The 15,928-nt window shown below is 41.0% G+C and overlaps 1 protein-coding gene across 2 annotated transcripts; it reads left to right on the forward strand.

The window, feature by feature from the left end:
- The first annotated feature begins 6 nt into the window (after positions 1-6).
- Positions 7-14,147, forward strand: nbr1a (NBR1 autophagy cargo receptor a). 2 transcript variants are annotated; one of them, XM_012920630.3, is made up of 22 exons: positions 7-227; positions 578-640; positions 737-755; positions 1,694-1,716; positions 2,988-3,170; positions 3,374-3,451; positions 3,554-3,777; positions 3,898-4,017; positions 4,221-4,520; positions 4,867-5,026; positions 5,437-5,685; positions 7,814-7,954; positions 8,169-8,244; positions 8,422-8,532; positions 9,943-10,122; positions 10,212-10,370; positions 10,502-10,656; positions 10,746-11,158; positions 11,293-11,378; positions 11,588-11,675; positions 11,905-12,004; positions 12,647-14,147. In XM_012920630.3, exons 1-22 carry the CDS (start codon positions 126-128, stop codon positions 12,827-12,829), a joined length of 3,213 nt encoding a protein of 1,070 aa, XP_012776084.2. In that variant the 5' UTR covers positions 7-125; the 3' UTR covers positions 12,830-14,147. The 2 variants fall into 2 exon arrangements, with proteins under 2 accessions (XP_012776084.2, XP_012776085.2); XM_012920631.3 differs by lacking the exon at positions 4,221-4,520.
- Positions 14,148-15,928: the final 1,781 nt, after the last annotated feature.

Genomic DNA, 15,928 nt, shown 5'->3' on the forward strand with positions numbered 1-15,928 from the left:
ACGTCACCGTCTTTTTCTAGACGCAGCTGACGATGTAAACAAGAGAAAACATCCGAGGGCAGCGGGGCTCACACAGGCCGGGTTTCACACAAATGATAGCCATTAAGCACCCATAGACGGCGGACATGGGGCTCCCTGTTACTATTAAAGTCAATTTCCGGGGGAACGTGAAGAGGTTTCTGGCTCAGGATATGGATAAATTGGAGTGGGAAGCTGTTGAAGTCTGGGTAAGCAGCTAGCAGAGTCTTGGCTAAACGCTGGCGCAGTTTAGTGAAAAAGTAGGCCTAGACGTTTTGGCCTAGACATATAAACAGAGCTCCCAAAGGATAATCGATGTTGTTACGACAATAACAATAATGTATTTGTAAATAATATTTTTTTAAGCCAACCGGAGCTTTACAAAATATAGGCACACAAGTGAGGACGTGCTCAGTTTGATTTAAGGTTACTACATATGTATAATACAGTATCCAGCTGTGGAGGTCTTTCTCACTGACTCAGACATGGGTTATGTTTTTCCTAACACGTGTGAGGAGAAAAACTGAACTGCTCTCAATTGTTCTGCGTTACTTTTCAGATCAAAGCATCATTTGGGATCAACCACTTTCAAGTGAAATACTTTGATGAAGACAATGAAGAGGTAAGGGATTGTGTACATTGCAGATTTTCAGTGCTAATGTTTTGGCAGAGTCCAAGTTCAGTTTTTAATTTTGATCTCATTTACCTTATATTTCAGATTTGCATAAACAGTCAAGGTGAGGACAATATTTAATTGCTTGTTTTCTATATATTTTATGTTGAATATGTTTAGGCTTAGGTCTTCCTTCAAAGGTAAATCACCAGGACTTTGTTAAAAATATATGTAGCCAGCATTTGTTTAAAGCTTGGTTTAATGTACTCAAAATTCAAATACATGTTTGATTATCAGATGGCTGAAAAATAGCATGAAAAGGCACAAACCTCTGTTAACTAAGATAACAAAGACTCCTTTCCCTAACTACATCTTAACCCATTGTGCTTACATGCATAGTCACCCCCTAATGACCTGTTTGATCCAGGAAAGCTGTCCAACTGATAGATTCCTAACCTGATATGGATCTATGATAGATAATATTGGCATTCATAATATGTATTGTAGAAATTATGTCAAGTCCTGTCTTCAGAATTTACTTTGGTGGTACATTTACCTAAATACAGTGGACTTAGCAACAGCTAAACTGATGCTGAACCATTGAAAGGCCATGCAAAACATGTGGTCCACACAAAGGTGTTAAACAGAGTCAAAAGGTAACACAGTAAAACAAATGGGTAATTCAATTGTAGGCTCAAACACTCCATGGTGTAGGCAACTGCCTTTTGGTTACAGGGATTGTGATCAACATCCTTTTCTGCATTAGTTATAAAATATGTGTGTCACGCAAACTGGTTTTGTATGCATTGTGTTGAATACTCACAGCTCTGCCTGCAGGACATGTAGCATAATATGCATAACAGTAAACAATGATGTGTGGAGTCAAGCTGTGTCTTTTAAGTTGTTAACTGGAAAGTTAATACATTTGGAACCTAAACTTTTTGACCCTTACTCCTGGTGTACCCCTACATGGAAATATCAAAATACCGGGGAAAAATACAAATTTGAGTCACAAAATGTGAAGTTATTTATTGTTTGTTTGTTTTTTTCCCCCCCCCACAGATGAATATGAAGAAGCCATCAAGGTACTGTACCAGTGCTAGGTTTAAACAGAAATGACAGAGTAATAGCTTTTGTTACTGTAGAGTGATTCTCAAACTTTTCAAAAAGAGTACCACCTCATAAAATATATGGCTCTTAAAGTACCAGCCTTATGACTGACATTAAAGTGCAGTAGTATAGGGTTACTTAACAGCATATACAGTTTACACGAGACAATTTTATTTATTATATGAATGTTATTTATTTCAACTGTCATGAATAGAATAGAATAGAAAAATCCTTTAATTGTCCCACAAGGGGAAATTTGGTTGTAACAGCAGCCGGAACAGGATGTGACAAGTGATAATAATAATAACAACTGTACTGCATTAAAACATTAACAGCAGGCGGGATATCCAATCTTTAAGTGATGATGTGATGAAACCTGCTTCTGGGTCTAAACTACTCTGCATTTATTAAGGCTCTTGTGTTTTTGTTGTGTATCTTGTTCTATTTAATCTGAACAAGCCCCTAAAAATAGCATTGATCACTGTCAGCCTCTCTCTGTTATTATCACCCCAGTTCATTTTAAAGCTCAGTTTTTAAAACCTTACCGTGTAACTACAGCCCAGCCCATGCAGCAGTATATTAATGACTAACCTCGTATTGTGGATGGATTATCTCAGTCGTTCTCCTGACTGAAGTTTGGTCCATTTGCAGCATCCTGCCATATGATTGCATTTGTCCCAACCCATCGGGAACCCTCACGTTAACTTTTATTGAGTGGAAAAAAAGTTAGCGTTCATCCTCCAGCTTCACTGTGTTTATATTATGCTAACATAGCTGTGTCGCCGGATAACGTTATATACCAGCTAGCCCAACTTCAGTAACCCTAAAAATGTCACTGCTGTTTAGTTTTCTGTCTTCATTTATGTTGGAAGTGATAGCAGAACTATTTTAATTTTTCAGAAATCTTTCGATCAGAACATGGTATATTATTCAATCTTTAAAAATATTTGGAGACTTCACGTGTACCACTAGAGGGAGCCCACGTACCACGGGTGGTATGCGTACCACAGTTTGAGAACCACTGCTATAGTATATATCCTTACATAGAGAACTTGCACCGTAAATCTACACTTAAGACATAAACAACACAACGGTGTCCTTAATTAGACTACTAAAGTTATAGAAGAACAAATGGTGAAAATAACAGAATATATGTGCAGTATATGTACTATGCATCTGTATACACATCACGTTGCTACTGTGTCACTTGACTGCGGTTTGCATTCTATGCTAATTCTCCATGCAGAGTGCAGAGAAGCAGGGAAACCAGTTACACATGAATGTGTACAAGATGAAAGGACAGGCCTGTGGGGGCCCACTGAAGACCGAGGTGAAGGAGCTGAAAGGAGACCTTCGACCCGCTCCTCCTTACCCCTCAAGGGTTAAAACAGTGGACAAAGGCACGCAGGTCACCCCTGAGCGAGAAGCTGTAAGTAATTCTAGTCTTCCCCCCAACTTTCTTCTCCCTTTAGATTCTCACATGTGCAGTGTCTTTGAAATCATTTTAATAAAATCGATGCCTCAAGTCAGTTAAGTTTTTGTGCCTGTTGGGGGAAAAGTTTGTGCTTCTTTATTAAAAGCTAAAATCTCTGATTTTGTCACTTAACTGAAGAATGGTGTATTTTCATGCAGGTAGCAGTAAAAGATAACAAGGGGAACAAACCAGATGATGAGCCCCCTCCTATGTGGTTTAGATCATACATGGAGAAGGTAAAATTTAACCGCTGCTGTGAAGCAGTATTTTTACATTGAACATTTTATTTTTGATTTGCGATTAAATAAAATACTGTGCTCTGCTTCTGTTTTTCATAGTTTAAGGATGAGGTGGTAAAGGAGGTAGTAGAAAGAATGTGCAGCGACTTTTCTGTCCAGTGTTGTACCCACAAATCCCCTGAAGGTCCCCCTGAGGCAATTGGGGCTATTGGCGGTATTATGGGACCCAAACCAGGCCCCTCCACCTCGAATGGATCTCTTGGCTACACCCCAAACTGTAGCAGCTGCAACAAACTCACCTCTGAAGGAGCCTACAAGTGCAGGTATGCATGAAATTAACTCTAGTCATCACAACATTGTTTTTAACCATTTTTACATGTTTGGTGTTTTTTAAGTAGCTGTGTAAATGTTTACATTAATGTCTTTGTTATTTTCCCCGCCAGCGTGTGCCCATCCTGCATCCTGTGTGAGATGTGCAGACATAGCCATGACCCTAGCCACAACCTCGTGAGAACCAAGACACCTCTCTCCATCCCAGAACATGGAATGTCAGGAGAGTTAAGGTAAACAACCTAATCTGAGGATAACTCTGCATTAATGAAGGAAAATATGAATAGAAACACACACAAAGTGGGATTGTAAATTATTCTTGCAGCTAGATTACTGTAATTAATGACTTATCAATGGGAATTTTTATGATTTTGTTTTTGGAAAATAAACATTTGATAGTCCACAAATAGGTGTTCCTGATGACATTTTAAACCAGGTTCCCAAGGCGAGGAGACAGGACAGTGCGCAAGGCAGAACGACAGCGCCTCAAAGCAGAAAGAAGGCAGCTAAGAGCCGAAGTGAAGGAAATCAAGAAGAAACTGAGACTGGAGAAGAGGGGGCTGCAGTGGAGTGGGCCCTCTACCTCAGGAAGAGCCACTCTGACAAACATGGCCTCCACATCCACCCAGGTCCCTGCCCTGTCCCCTCCTACTGCCTCAGACACAGCCTCAGGTCCAGCCCCAGCCCAAGGTCCCATCCCTGCCCTGGTCCCTGAACCCCAGGCCTCCAGTCCAGAGTAAGAGCCACCTCGGAAGAGCGTCCGACAGTGCTGGGTACCTTGAACCCAGCATGGATGCAAAAAAGTCTTTTTTTCCAAGAAAAGAAATGAAAATATGCCATCTTTGTAATCTAGTCTGTATGAGTGTATCGCTGGCTGCTCTGGGGTGGTGGAAATTGTTGGAACTACCTCAATGTGAAAACTGCTGCTGCTGCTTCATAGATTTTCTAAGAAAATTGCTTTTGAGCTGCAAAAAAAAAAAAAAAAATCTGCGGTCCTGCTTTTTTGATTCGTAGAGAACAAAAGATGGGTATTATAAGAAACCAGGGCTTTTTTCAACAATGCTCTGTACACTTGAAACTAGGGGTCCCGGGGTCTCGCACACGTCCTTGGTGCCCACTATGGCTGCCTTGTTTCTGGATGAAAATCTGCCTGACGGCACCAATCTGGAGCCTGGTACCAAGTTCATCAAATACTGGAAGATGAAGAACACGGGCTCTATCTGCTGGACCTCAGAGACTAAGGTACCCCTCCCACTCGTCAAGAGGACAGGCTGCACTTTATCTTTCCCTCCTGCTTTACTTCCACTTTGAGCCCCCACTGTACTCATAGCCTCGTCTTATCCACTAACACCTGTTAAAATTTTTTACCCAGCGTAATACCACTAACGCCCTCTCTGTCTAAGATATTTATTATTTTAATTCAGTTAATCTGTGTTGTAGTTTAAGTTTGAAGTCTTTGTCATTGTTTGAATGGATGTGTGTGTGTGTGTGTGTGTGTGTGTGTGTATGGGTGGGTGTGGGTGTGTGTGTGCCCCTGACTTGATTGTATGTATTCTTTTAGTTATGTGACTTTTTTGCATGCTCTCGTCTTTGTGCTTTTTCGCATGTGTATTCCTATTTTGTGTTTTGTGTATGTGTGTACGTGCACCCAGCTAGTGTTCATGTGGGGAAACCTCAGCTTGGCATCAGAGGAGAAGAGGGAGGTGCCGGTGCCCTTGCTGCCACCCGGACATGTGGGAATGGTCAGTGTGGCCTTAGTTGCTCCTGTGACAGACGGGACGTACACCTCCCACTGGCGCCTGGCGCACTGTGGGTCTCAGTTTGGCCCGCGTGTCTGGTGCAGCATCGTGGTCAAGCAAAGAGACAAACGCACCGGACTCAGGCATCAGAGAAAACGACTGGCAAGTCTGCTATTCAGTAACACCCTGCACAGCTGCAACATGTGCACATCTAGATTATTGACTTAATTCAGGCTGTTAGTCGTGGACATGGATGACGCACTCTACATATTTCTCTGAAACAAACAGGATAATTATAGGGCTGTAACACCGTAACAGAAGCATTAAAATATTTTCTACAATCAGTTAAACTGTTAAAATGCATTTTAAATGTTTCCTGTTTGCTAAATGTGTGGATTTGCTTTTCATAACACAGCAAATATAGCAAGTTAGACCTCAGTCACACGGGCTTGGGGACCAGTGGATGACCCACAGGCGACCTGAGGGAAAAGTGCATTTTTCCCTACTGGTTGTTGGGTGGTTACTACTCCTTGTGATTTCTTTGGTTGCTAGCAGATTGCCATTGTTGCACAGGCTTGTAGCCTGGAAGATGCTAACATCTGTGCAAAGATTAGCCTTTTACTCTCTGAGCTGCAGAGAAATTTAAAAGAGAGAACAACTGTCTTCAAAGTAAAAGCTGTGCCTTACTGCTTCAGCCATGACATTTTAAAGGGCGCAACTTTTACTTCATGTTCTCCGTTTCCGGTTTCACTGCTGCTTGGTGAGTAGTTTGTGAGTGTTTGCTTTGCATCTTCCATGCACACGACAACGCGTTGGCGACCGAAGGAATCACAAGGAGGTTTGCAGCAAACCACTGCCAACCATCTACGTGGTCACCAGTTTGTTTGTAGGCCTTGTGAAAGGAACTTTAGAAATCGATTTCACAACAATCACTCGCAACCGGTTTGTGAATAATTATTTTTTCTTCCGTGTAGGTTGTCCACCAACTAGTTTCCAGGCCTGTGTGACTGTGACCTTTTGAATAAATTCTAAAAATAATTGATAGATCAGTTACCAAATTAATTACCGTTTCTCAAAAAAGCTGGGCAGCTGTGCAAAATATCAGTAATATTATAATGCAATATATATTATAACATTAAGCTATATTTTTTAATCGAAAACAGTCCAGTAATATTATATCAAATGTTGAAACATTTTTTTAATTTAGTGTATGTGTGGTTTCATAGCGTAGTGGTTTACACCTTTGCCTAACAAGTATAAAAGTTCTGGTTCGATCCCAGGAGCGCATACAGATCCCTTTATGATCAGGAAGGTTTTCCAGTGTAAAAAAACAAATCAAACATGCAGAGAACCACTGTGATGTCGCCAGAAACACATTAAAAAAAGTGAAGCAAAGTGCAACCAAGCACAAAAACATAGCATCACAGGCAGGCTGAGGTCTTTAGAAGTAAAAATGGGGCTACGTTTTACAATCCACCTGTAAGAACATACCTGCTGTGCAGGTATGTAAGCAGGTATGTGCACAGCAGGAGTAGATTGAAAATCACTGTATAGGCTCTTTGAGCCTCTTTAAAATGCCCTGAAGTAAAGTGGAAAACAGTCCTGTGGTCTTACCAATCAAAGTTTGAAAACCCAGTATACTTGATGGTAAAGACGGGCCTTAGTACACATGACTTGGGTTGTAATGCTACTGTGTACAGGCTTTCAAGACATGTGCTGATGTGACATGACTTTGTAGGAAGTTCTGTCCTGTGCAACAAAGGAACATCTCAGATCACATTCTTCATTACAGCTGCTCGTCTTCATAGTAAAAGAATCTCCCCACTAAACCGGCCTGCCTGCTTTCCAGACCCGTGAGCCATTGCAAACATTTGAAGCATAATGACGTAGGAGGCTCTGGACTGCTGAGCTAGTGGATTCCTTTATTAGGCAAGAATAGGATCACTTTTGCTTTTAAAGCTTTTTGAATTGTGCTCACAGCAAATAAAAAAAAAATCTGTTTCAACATTTGACATAATGTCGTTGAGGTATTTTACAATAAATAGGAACTAATTTGTAAATCATTGTACATATTTAATGTTCTCTACTGCAGTATGTGAGCATGTGACTCTGTGTACTTACGATAAAAATTGAAAATTAAGAATAACACAGAATTAAAAAGCTTAATGCATGACAAAAGATCATATACTATAAACACCAGAAGTAAAATTGAAAAAAAATCATATTATGAATTGAAAAGTTTCAGTACACTTTAGTGACACTAACGATGGCACACTTGTTTGTCCTTCAGAAGAAAGATCTAAGACCACCGAAGGAAGAGATGAAGCCAGAGGAGAAGGAGGCGCGGGCCAAGAAGGGCCACACTGGCTTCTTGGCAGGCCTCTTCTCTGAAGACTACTACTTCCCACCAGTGGACTTCATGACTGCACAGGTGTGCACTCGAAAAGCTCAGAAACCTAAAACATGCTTTAAAGTAGCTTCAGTCAATACTCCTGAAAGCTAGCAGCAAGGGCAATTTTTAATAAGGAAAATATGTGAAATCTGTTGAATAACAAACAGTACTTGGCTCTTAATTATACACAGAGCTTGGCAGAAGTACACTGGCACTTATTTTTATATTTTCCCTAATTTGTTTTGTTATTAAGGATCTTCTATCTTTTGAGTTGCTGGATTTAAATTTTGCGGACGACCTGGAAAAGGTTCCTCATAACACCCCTGCAGGTGAGTCAAGTTTAATGCTTTAATACAAGAAGAATAACTGTTATTATTCATTATCTGTTTTTTGAATAAAGGTTTTGGATGAAATTTGTTCTTTCCAGGTTTAACAGTTTAACCAAGTGAACGCATCAGGATTTAGAAACATAAACTGTGTCGTGTTTTCTCTTCATTCATTTCTAGATTTGACACCGTGTATATCCCCTCTTCCCTATTGCACTGTTGTGTTGGACAAGTCCAGCCCATCTCCCAAAAAAGAGGAAACGGAGATCTCAGGAGTCCGAAAACTTTTTGGTGAGGCGAATAGAGTAATAGAAGACACACAGAGTAATGTGTATTCAGTATGAATTCTTACAATTACTGGAAAACTAAGCCATGGGATGTTAGGAATAAAATTTAACATTTAACCCCAGTCAAGTCTGTCCCGTATTTAGCAAGTGAAAATAAAATAAAATAAACAATAAAAGGTGAATCAAATAGACCATTGCCACAAGGCTGGGATGGTCCATTTGGTAAAGTAAATCCGTTGGGCATCTTTCTTCGCCTTTAGACAATAATTCTGATGGCAAAAGAGCAAAACGGGACAGGCAAAAAAAAGGAATAAAATTTAAACTTTTGAATTAAAAGTATTCTTGCCTTAAATCAGCTGTTTAGAGGGCAGCTTCAGTCATTTTACACATTAGATTTCAGTTCAGGTTAAGCTCTTTGTACCTCTAATTTGATTTGGTTTGCACAATGAGTCTTAATTACTTACGCATGACTTATACTATATGTGTTGAATCTGCTTTGAGCCTACAGTGTAGTCAACACAAGTGCCTGACGGCCGTATTCTTGGATAGCTCAACAGTTTTGCCACCAAGACACTAGCTGCTGGTGGAGTTTCTCTCTTTGAGTTCAATCATTATCTTCCAGTCATTTAAAAAAAAATGGTGGCGGTTTTCTGTGGAAGTGCACTTCAAACTTTAGTGAAGGTTTCTACAAATGTGTAGATTTAACACAGAAGCATTAATCATACTTAACATTTAAAATAAAAGTGTCTTTGTCATCAAAGATAGTATTCATCTGAGTGATGGCTGCTGGATCAACGCTGTTAAACTTTATCAGGAAGGAAGAAATTCCAGCCATCGAAACAAAGCGCACGAGCTGTCGATTAAAAATCAAGCCAGCTAATTGCTGTAACTGTCTGGTGGCTCACTGATCAGCCCACTCGAACCTTTCGTGATTTAATTTCTGGACTTAATGCAAGTTTATGGTGTTTGCAGTTAAATAGCCAAACAATATCACATGATTTGATTTAAAGTGTGATTTTTAAATCAAATCAAATAATTATTACATTTAAAAAATGTCAGTTTTTTTTAATTAAGTGCACTCACATGCGGTTTAATTAGAACTAGGATGCATAAACTAACAACTGATTTAAACTAATCCTACAGCACCATCATGGCAGGGAGTCAAAACACTTGTATTATCTCAGTTATAAACCGTGGTAGCCAAAGTTGTAATTATTTTTGCCCATGGTGTCTTGTTTTAAAGTTTTAAAGACATAGTTGTTCCAAGATATGTGACTGAGGTTTGGTGAGAATGTCTTCAAAAGTCATTCTCATATAGTTTGGCTTACGTATATTTAAATAAATTCTTACTGTCCCGTAGGCTGTAAGTGAAGTGCAAAATTATTTATCTAATTGTTTGTTGGACTTTCCTAAGGACGGAAACTGAGGAATCTGAAGGAGGTGTTTACGCCTGTAGCCCAGGAGGAGGAGAGGGACGATGAGATCAGTGGAGCACAGTTCCTGTGTGAGACCGTCATGCGATCCCTCGCTTTGGAAGAAGCCCCCGACCACAGACCCCCTCGCAGGCTCCAGCGCTGCGGCCACGAACCAAAGGGTGAGGAGCCTACCAGTTTATCAGTTGTCAACATCATCTTGTTTAATGTGCTAAGCTGTTGTTTTTGTGCTACTCTCACACGTTTCCAGTAGTTTCCCCGGTTCTGAACTTTGAGAAAACAGATGAGTCGGAGGAGACCGATGAGTTTCAAGAAGGAAATGAGATCGGCGCCGTTAAACCTGAAACTTCAGCTCTGCCTACAAACATAGGACTCAACTGGATCGCCCAAAAAGAGGAAACCAGGCCAAGTTAGTGCACAACGTCTGGGGTTTTTTTTGTTTCTGCTTTTTTCTACCAAAATGTCTGTTTCTATTTGTATGTTATGGTGTGACCTCAATATCCAGATGTTGATTTTAGTCATTTCTTTCCTTCTTGCAAGTTTCTCCACCTGAACCAGAGAATAAAAACCTGCGTATGAGTTCACATCATAATAACGAGGACAAAGACTTTGAGGCCTGTGATGGTACCCAGAACGTGACGGATGATCGAGAAGAGAAAGAGGAGGATGGAAACAAAGGGGAAGACTGGGATGAGGTGACTTGATTAGATCTAAATTATTGTAAGAGAGTTTGTATAGAAATTCTCATGTAATAATATCCTCATATTCTTCTCTTGTGCCTCAGATCAGCAGCCAGATCTCCTCAGTCTCCTCTGACGATTACAGCGTCATCCTCCCAGACTGCTTTGACACCAGCCGGCCTCTGGGGGAGTCCATGTACAGCTCCGCCATGTCGCAGCCTGGCACTGGTGCTGCTGCTCTGGCCTCGGACAAATCGGATGTAGAGCAGGAGGAAGAGGAAGAGTCCATCATGGAGCCGGGCAGGGATGCACTACTGGGAGAGAGGCAGGAGCTGACAGAGGTGGCCTCTGCTGAGGATTTACTGGGAAACGCTGGGCCTCCACTAGTCACTCAAATCAACAGCAGTGTGAACCAGATGCCCTGTGCCTCCCAAACTGTGGATGAGGTGACCTTAACCCCTGAAGTGGTGCCATTCCCTGACCCCCTGCTTCCCCCGCCGACCCTCTACTCACCCAGGTTAGATGGGGGACACATTTGGATGATAGATGATATGAAAGCAAAATGTTATTATTTTTTCCCTGCCAGGATTTTTCCCAATGCCCAGACTAGCCTCATTTTTTTTTAAAATAAAAGTTTCTGTATTATTTCAGGTCTGAGGCACTTTACCTGGCTGACGATCCCAGTTCTCCAGCCTGTGACCCAAATGAGCCGCATCAACCAAGAGTCCACCTCAATGGTGAGTATCACTGCCACAGCTAGGTGTAACTACATTAGATATAAATAACAGCACAGCTCACATTACTTAGGAAACACAATTTGCCCACTAAGCCAAGAAAGGAAGTTAGACTGCACACCACCTTTAAGGATCTGTTGCTTCAGCGAAGGGTTTTGTTCCTCATTTAACCTTTGTTTTCGTGTAATTTCCCTTTTTTATCTGTTCTGCAGTATCATCTGGTCTGTCAAGATCAGCAGGCTCAGCAGCCAGTGCCTTTGAGACATATAATCCCAGGCCCAGCAATGCTCTGCAGCCAAGGTACAAAAAAACAACGACGACTTATTTCTGTTGAATGTGCGTCTGTCTTTAACACGTTCATGTTTCATGTTATTGTTTGATCTATTAATATCCTGCAGGATCGGTAAAATTTCTTAGATATGTGGCATGCTGTCTGCGTTTCGTGACAGCGTGGCTAACTGTGCCACATTGCTTCCTGTAACACTGTTCTGTGTAAGGTTGTGTAACGACAGCGCTGTATTCGTTGCAGGGGCCAAGGAGGAATCACAGAGGGACTTGTTAAGGGAGCTCTTTCTGTGGCAGCATCTGCTTATAAGGCTCTCTTCACTGGACCAAGCTGTTCAGTAGAGGTATATAACACATCCTGCTGTTTAGAAACACTCACACACAAGCAAATATGCCAGAATGTATCATCTCTTCAAGGATTTAATGAGGATTGAAAGAAAATTTAACATCTCTGTTATACTCTGTATGTTCTTTTTTGCTATGATTGAATCCTATAAGGTACTGCACTAAAAATGCATCTAAGTTTTGTGTTATTTATTATTTTTGGATTAATTAATTCTTACAGTCGCTATAATCAACAATATAATGGATCATGTGATTATTTCTATATTAAATCAGTGATCCATCCTCAAACAGTGATCCATTTTAAACTCCAGATTTTTCTTCTTTTACTCCGCTAGAGTAGCTTCGCGTAATTCACAGCTCACACTAATTATTATTTATTTTGTACTGGGCCTTGGTGGAGCCCCTTAATTCTTTAGAATCTCTTGGATGAGAGGGGAAGCGATCACTGACAGAACGAGGGCGCTTAGGGCTGCTTTCCCAGGGATTTCTGGAAGTCCTTCTGAAGCCACATGAGTGAAACCACAGAAAGTGCAGTTTTAGTCACAACAACCTCATAATCATAAGATACACATCCCTGATTATATTCCTCTTACCACCCTGCTTTGGTAAAAATTCACCCACGTTTCTCTTCTCTTTTCCAGCGAGGCATCGAGCCAGCCACCACACAAGGCCCTTCCAAGATGGACCAGCTTTTGGAGATGGGTTTCAGAGACCAACGGATGAACCGGCGACTGCTGAAGAAGCACTTCTACAGCCTGGAGCACACCGTCGACGAGCTGGTGCAGTTGGCCGAAAACCGCCGCAACAGATATAACGTTACTTAGGAGTGAAGGTGGCAAAGATGTGAAAAGTCAGCGTTAAGGTTGTGAATTAGTTTGACTTTAAAACACAGTGTAAGGATAATAAAAATAATTGGATTCAATCTATTGGTTGAAGGTTGAAAGATAATTGGGATCAATATGAAATACCGTAGCCTTTATTTCTTAATTATAAGAGATAAATGAACATTCATTTGTGGCTGCTCCTGCCTTTGCCTTTAATTTAGCTTTAACATTTTGATACAGTTAACCACCAATACACACTCAGAAGTTATGATGATGGCGGTTAATCTTTGCCATGCCTACCTGGGCCTTAGAGCTCTATGGTGCTGGTCAAAAGGAGCAGGAAGTAACATCTGGACAGGACTAAAGTGTGTATTCCAACTCATCATCTTAGTGTTCGTATGGCCGTAGCAGCTGCTTCCTCAGTGCTGAGAAATAAGTGTATAGGCAGGGCTTGCCTGGAGTCTCAAGGAGCACAAAGCTGTGAGAATGAAAACTGCTGAATGTCCAAACATGTTCTGAAAAGCCAGCGCTCATGTACGATGATGCTATGAAGCTTTGTGAATCCTCTGGGGGTTAGGGGTAAAAGTGCAGTAATAAGAACAAGAAACACATATTTAAGACATTTCTTGATTATTGTAGTGAAATCTGCCTAACAATGCAATCTTTTTCTGTATCAGAGTACTGTTATTTTAGACGTTGACATGTGGAATGTACACAAAACTGTCCGAACGGATCACTGCTCAGATGCAGATGTTTCTGTTTTGTTTTTTATACTGCTGTTTAGGAGACACCTGCATGACAGGTAGAGGCTTTTAGAGACGAGTCGTGTTTTTCGTGATTTTTAGCACAGTTAGAATGGAAAACGTCCGCTTTGCGTCATCTGTCGTCATCCCTGCCTGCCTGCATCTCTGCTCGTTCTCATTTAAACACCAACACTAACTTAAAAAATGTCTTTAAACACTAACTCAAGCAGAAACGTCCTCAAGCTCATAACGGAAACAGAACCAAGTATGTTTTTATTTCGCTACATTTCCTGTTTTTTCCTTAGTTTACTGAAGGACACATGTTGGTTGACATGTTGACTGTGATGAGCGTCTGTCAGGTTTTAAGTTACTGTGCATCTCTTTGAATGATTTCGCCTTTTTGTGTGTTTGGGGTTTTTCTTAATCAGTATTTTCTTATGAATATCACTGTCCATGTTTCAAATCCATGCTCTAGAAAATAATTCTGACTATATCTACAATCTCAAGTTATTCTGTCACAGAATATATACATTAAACAATGCTCTGTCAATCTGCCAATAAACTATTTGCACATCCCTGTTGCCTGTCCAGTTAATGACACACTGCTTGTCTTATAGTATGTGTTTGACTCAGGTCATACAGCTTTGCATTCCCTGGGGACACTAAATGGTAAATGGCCTGTATTTATATAGCGCTTTACTAGTCCCTAAGGACTAGTCCCAGGGCGCACTGACAGAGGCGAGGCTGCCGGACACCACCACCAGTAGGCAACGGGTGAAGTGTCTCGCCCAAGGACACAACGACCGAGACTGTCCAAGCCGGGGCTCGAACCAGCAACCTTCCGATTACAAGGCGAACATCCAACTCTTGAGCCACGATCGCCCCATAAACCACCAGGAGCTCTATAAACCCCGATTTCTTTAGAAGTAACAGTACTTAGTGACTTTTACAGTTTAATGACTCAGTGTTAAAACTATGTTAAAATGCATATTACTAAAAAATATTTTTGTAAACTTCCTTTGTGTTTCAGATGCAACTACAAGTTTTATACAGCTGTAATATTTACACAGTAAACTGCCAATTTTTGCATAGAGATTGTAAGCAAAGGGAAACAGATGATCAGTTAAACTAGATGTACACTCACTAACGCTTTATTAGGTACACTGTGGGATAGATTCAGCTGGAAACATATCTTGGAGATTTTGGTCGACGTTGACATGACAGCATCATATAAGTTGCTGCAGATTTGATGCCTTCACATCATCCATGACTGTTCCACCACAGCTCAGCGTGCTCTACTGAAGATATGATAACTGCAGAGGCCATTTGAGTACATTGACCTCACCGTCATGTTTAAGAAACCAGTTTGAGAATATCTGAGCTTTGTGTCGTGGTGAGGTAGAGTCAGCTGGAAGCAGCCATCAGTTAATATAAAATAAGATGGATCTGTTTGTTTATACCCATTTCTGAGCTTTCCGTCTAAATCCCACAGCAAATATTCAAACTCATCAGAATGGACAACATTTTTCTAACCTTCTGTTGTCCAATTTCCAGCCTCATGTTCCTGTTCTTAGCCAACAGGAGTGGCCTTCCATGTTGTGTTTCCTTCTCTAGCCTTCTGCAGCCTTCACTACGCCTGGTGGCGCCTGTGTCCAGCAGCCTCGCCTCTGTCAGTGCGCCCCAGGGCAGCTGTGGCTACAATGTAGCTTGCCATTGCCAGTTTGTGAATGTGTGTGTGAATGGGTGAATGACTGAATGTAGTGTAAAGCGCTTTGGGGTCCTATGGACTAGAAAAGCGCTATACAAATGCAGGCCATTTACTACAAGGTTCAACATGTTGTGAATTCAGGGCATTTTCTGTAAACCTTAGAGATGGTTATATGGGAAAACCCCAGTAAATCAGTAGTTTCACTTTTAAAATCAATTTCTTTAGGATCTCATAGAGTCGGTTTTCATATAATGAAGATACTGCTAGAGGTCCAGCACAGGCCCGCACACATCTGCCACTCTAACTGACTCATTTCCTGTTTTAATACATTTTCAAAGACTAATATTTCATATCAAACGCTCACATGCCGCCCACTCAAAACCTCTTCTCTATTGAAACTAGCAACTGCATCCAAAAGCTGTGCCAGCCGGGACAGTTATAGTAAACTGAACTGAAATCTGTGGGTCAATTATGAAACGGCAAATATGGTAGGAGAAGGGTAACGTCTCTGTCAAATATGGAGTTGTGTTTAAAGGTTGTGGCCACTTGTACAGGATTTGACTGTTTAAAACGTTTGCTAACAAAGCAGGGCATCTGGCAGAGTGGAATGAAATAAGGAACCTGATGTCAGAACACTGTGTTTATTGA

Source organism: Maylandia zebra, linkage group LG8 (genome assembly GCF_041146795.1).
Source record: "Maylandia zebra isolate NMK-2024a linkage group LG8, Mzebra_GT3a, whole genome shotgun sequence".
NCBI classification, from domain to species: Eukaryota; Metazoa; Chordata; class Actinopteri; order Cichliformes; family Cichlidae; genus Maylandia; species Maylandia zebra.

Excerpts from the sequence above, each read along its gene's own strand:
- nbr1a (XM_012920630.3), top strand. The coding sequence starts at position 126 with ATGGGGCTCCCTGTTACTATTAAAGTCAATTTCCGGGGGAACGTGAAG. Across the intron at positions 4,018-4,220 it reads GGAATGTCAGGAGAGTTAAG|GTTCCCAAGGCGAGGAGACA; the intron begins GTAAACAACCTA and ends ATTTTAAACCAG. Across the intron at positions 5,686-7,813 it reads GGCATCAGAGAAAACGACTG|AAGAAAGATCTAAGACCACC; the intron begins GCAAGTCTGCTA and ends TTTGTCCTTCAG.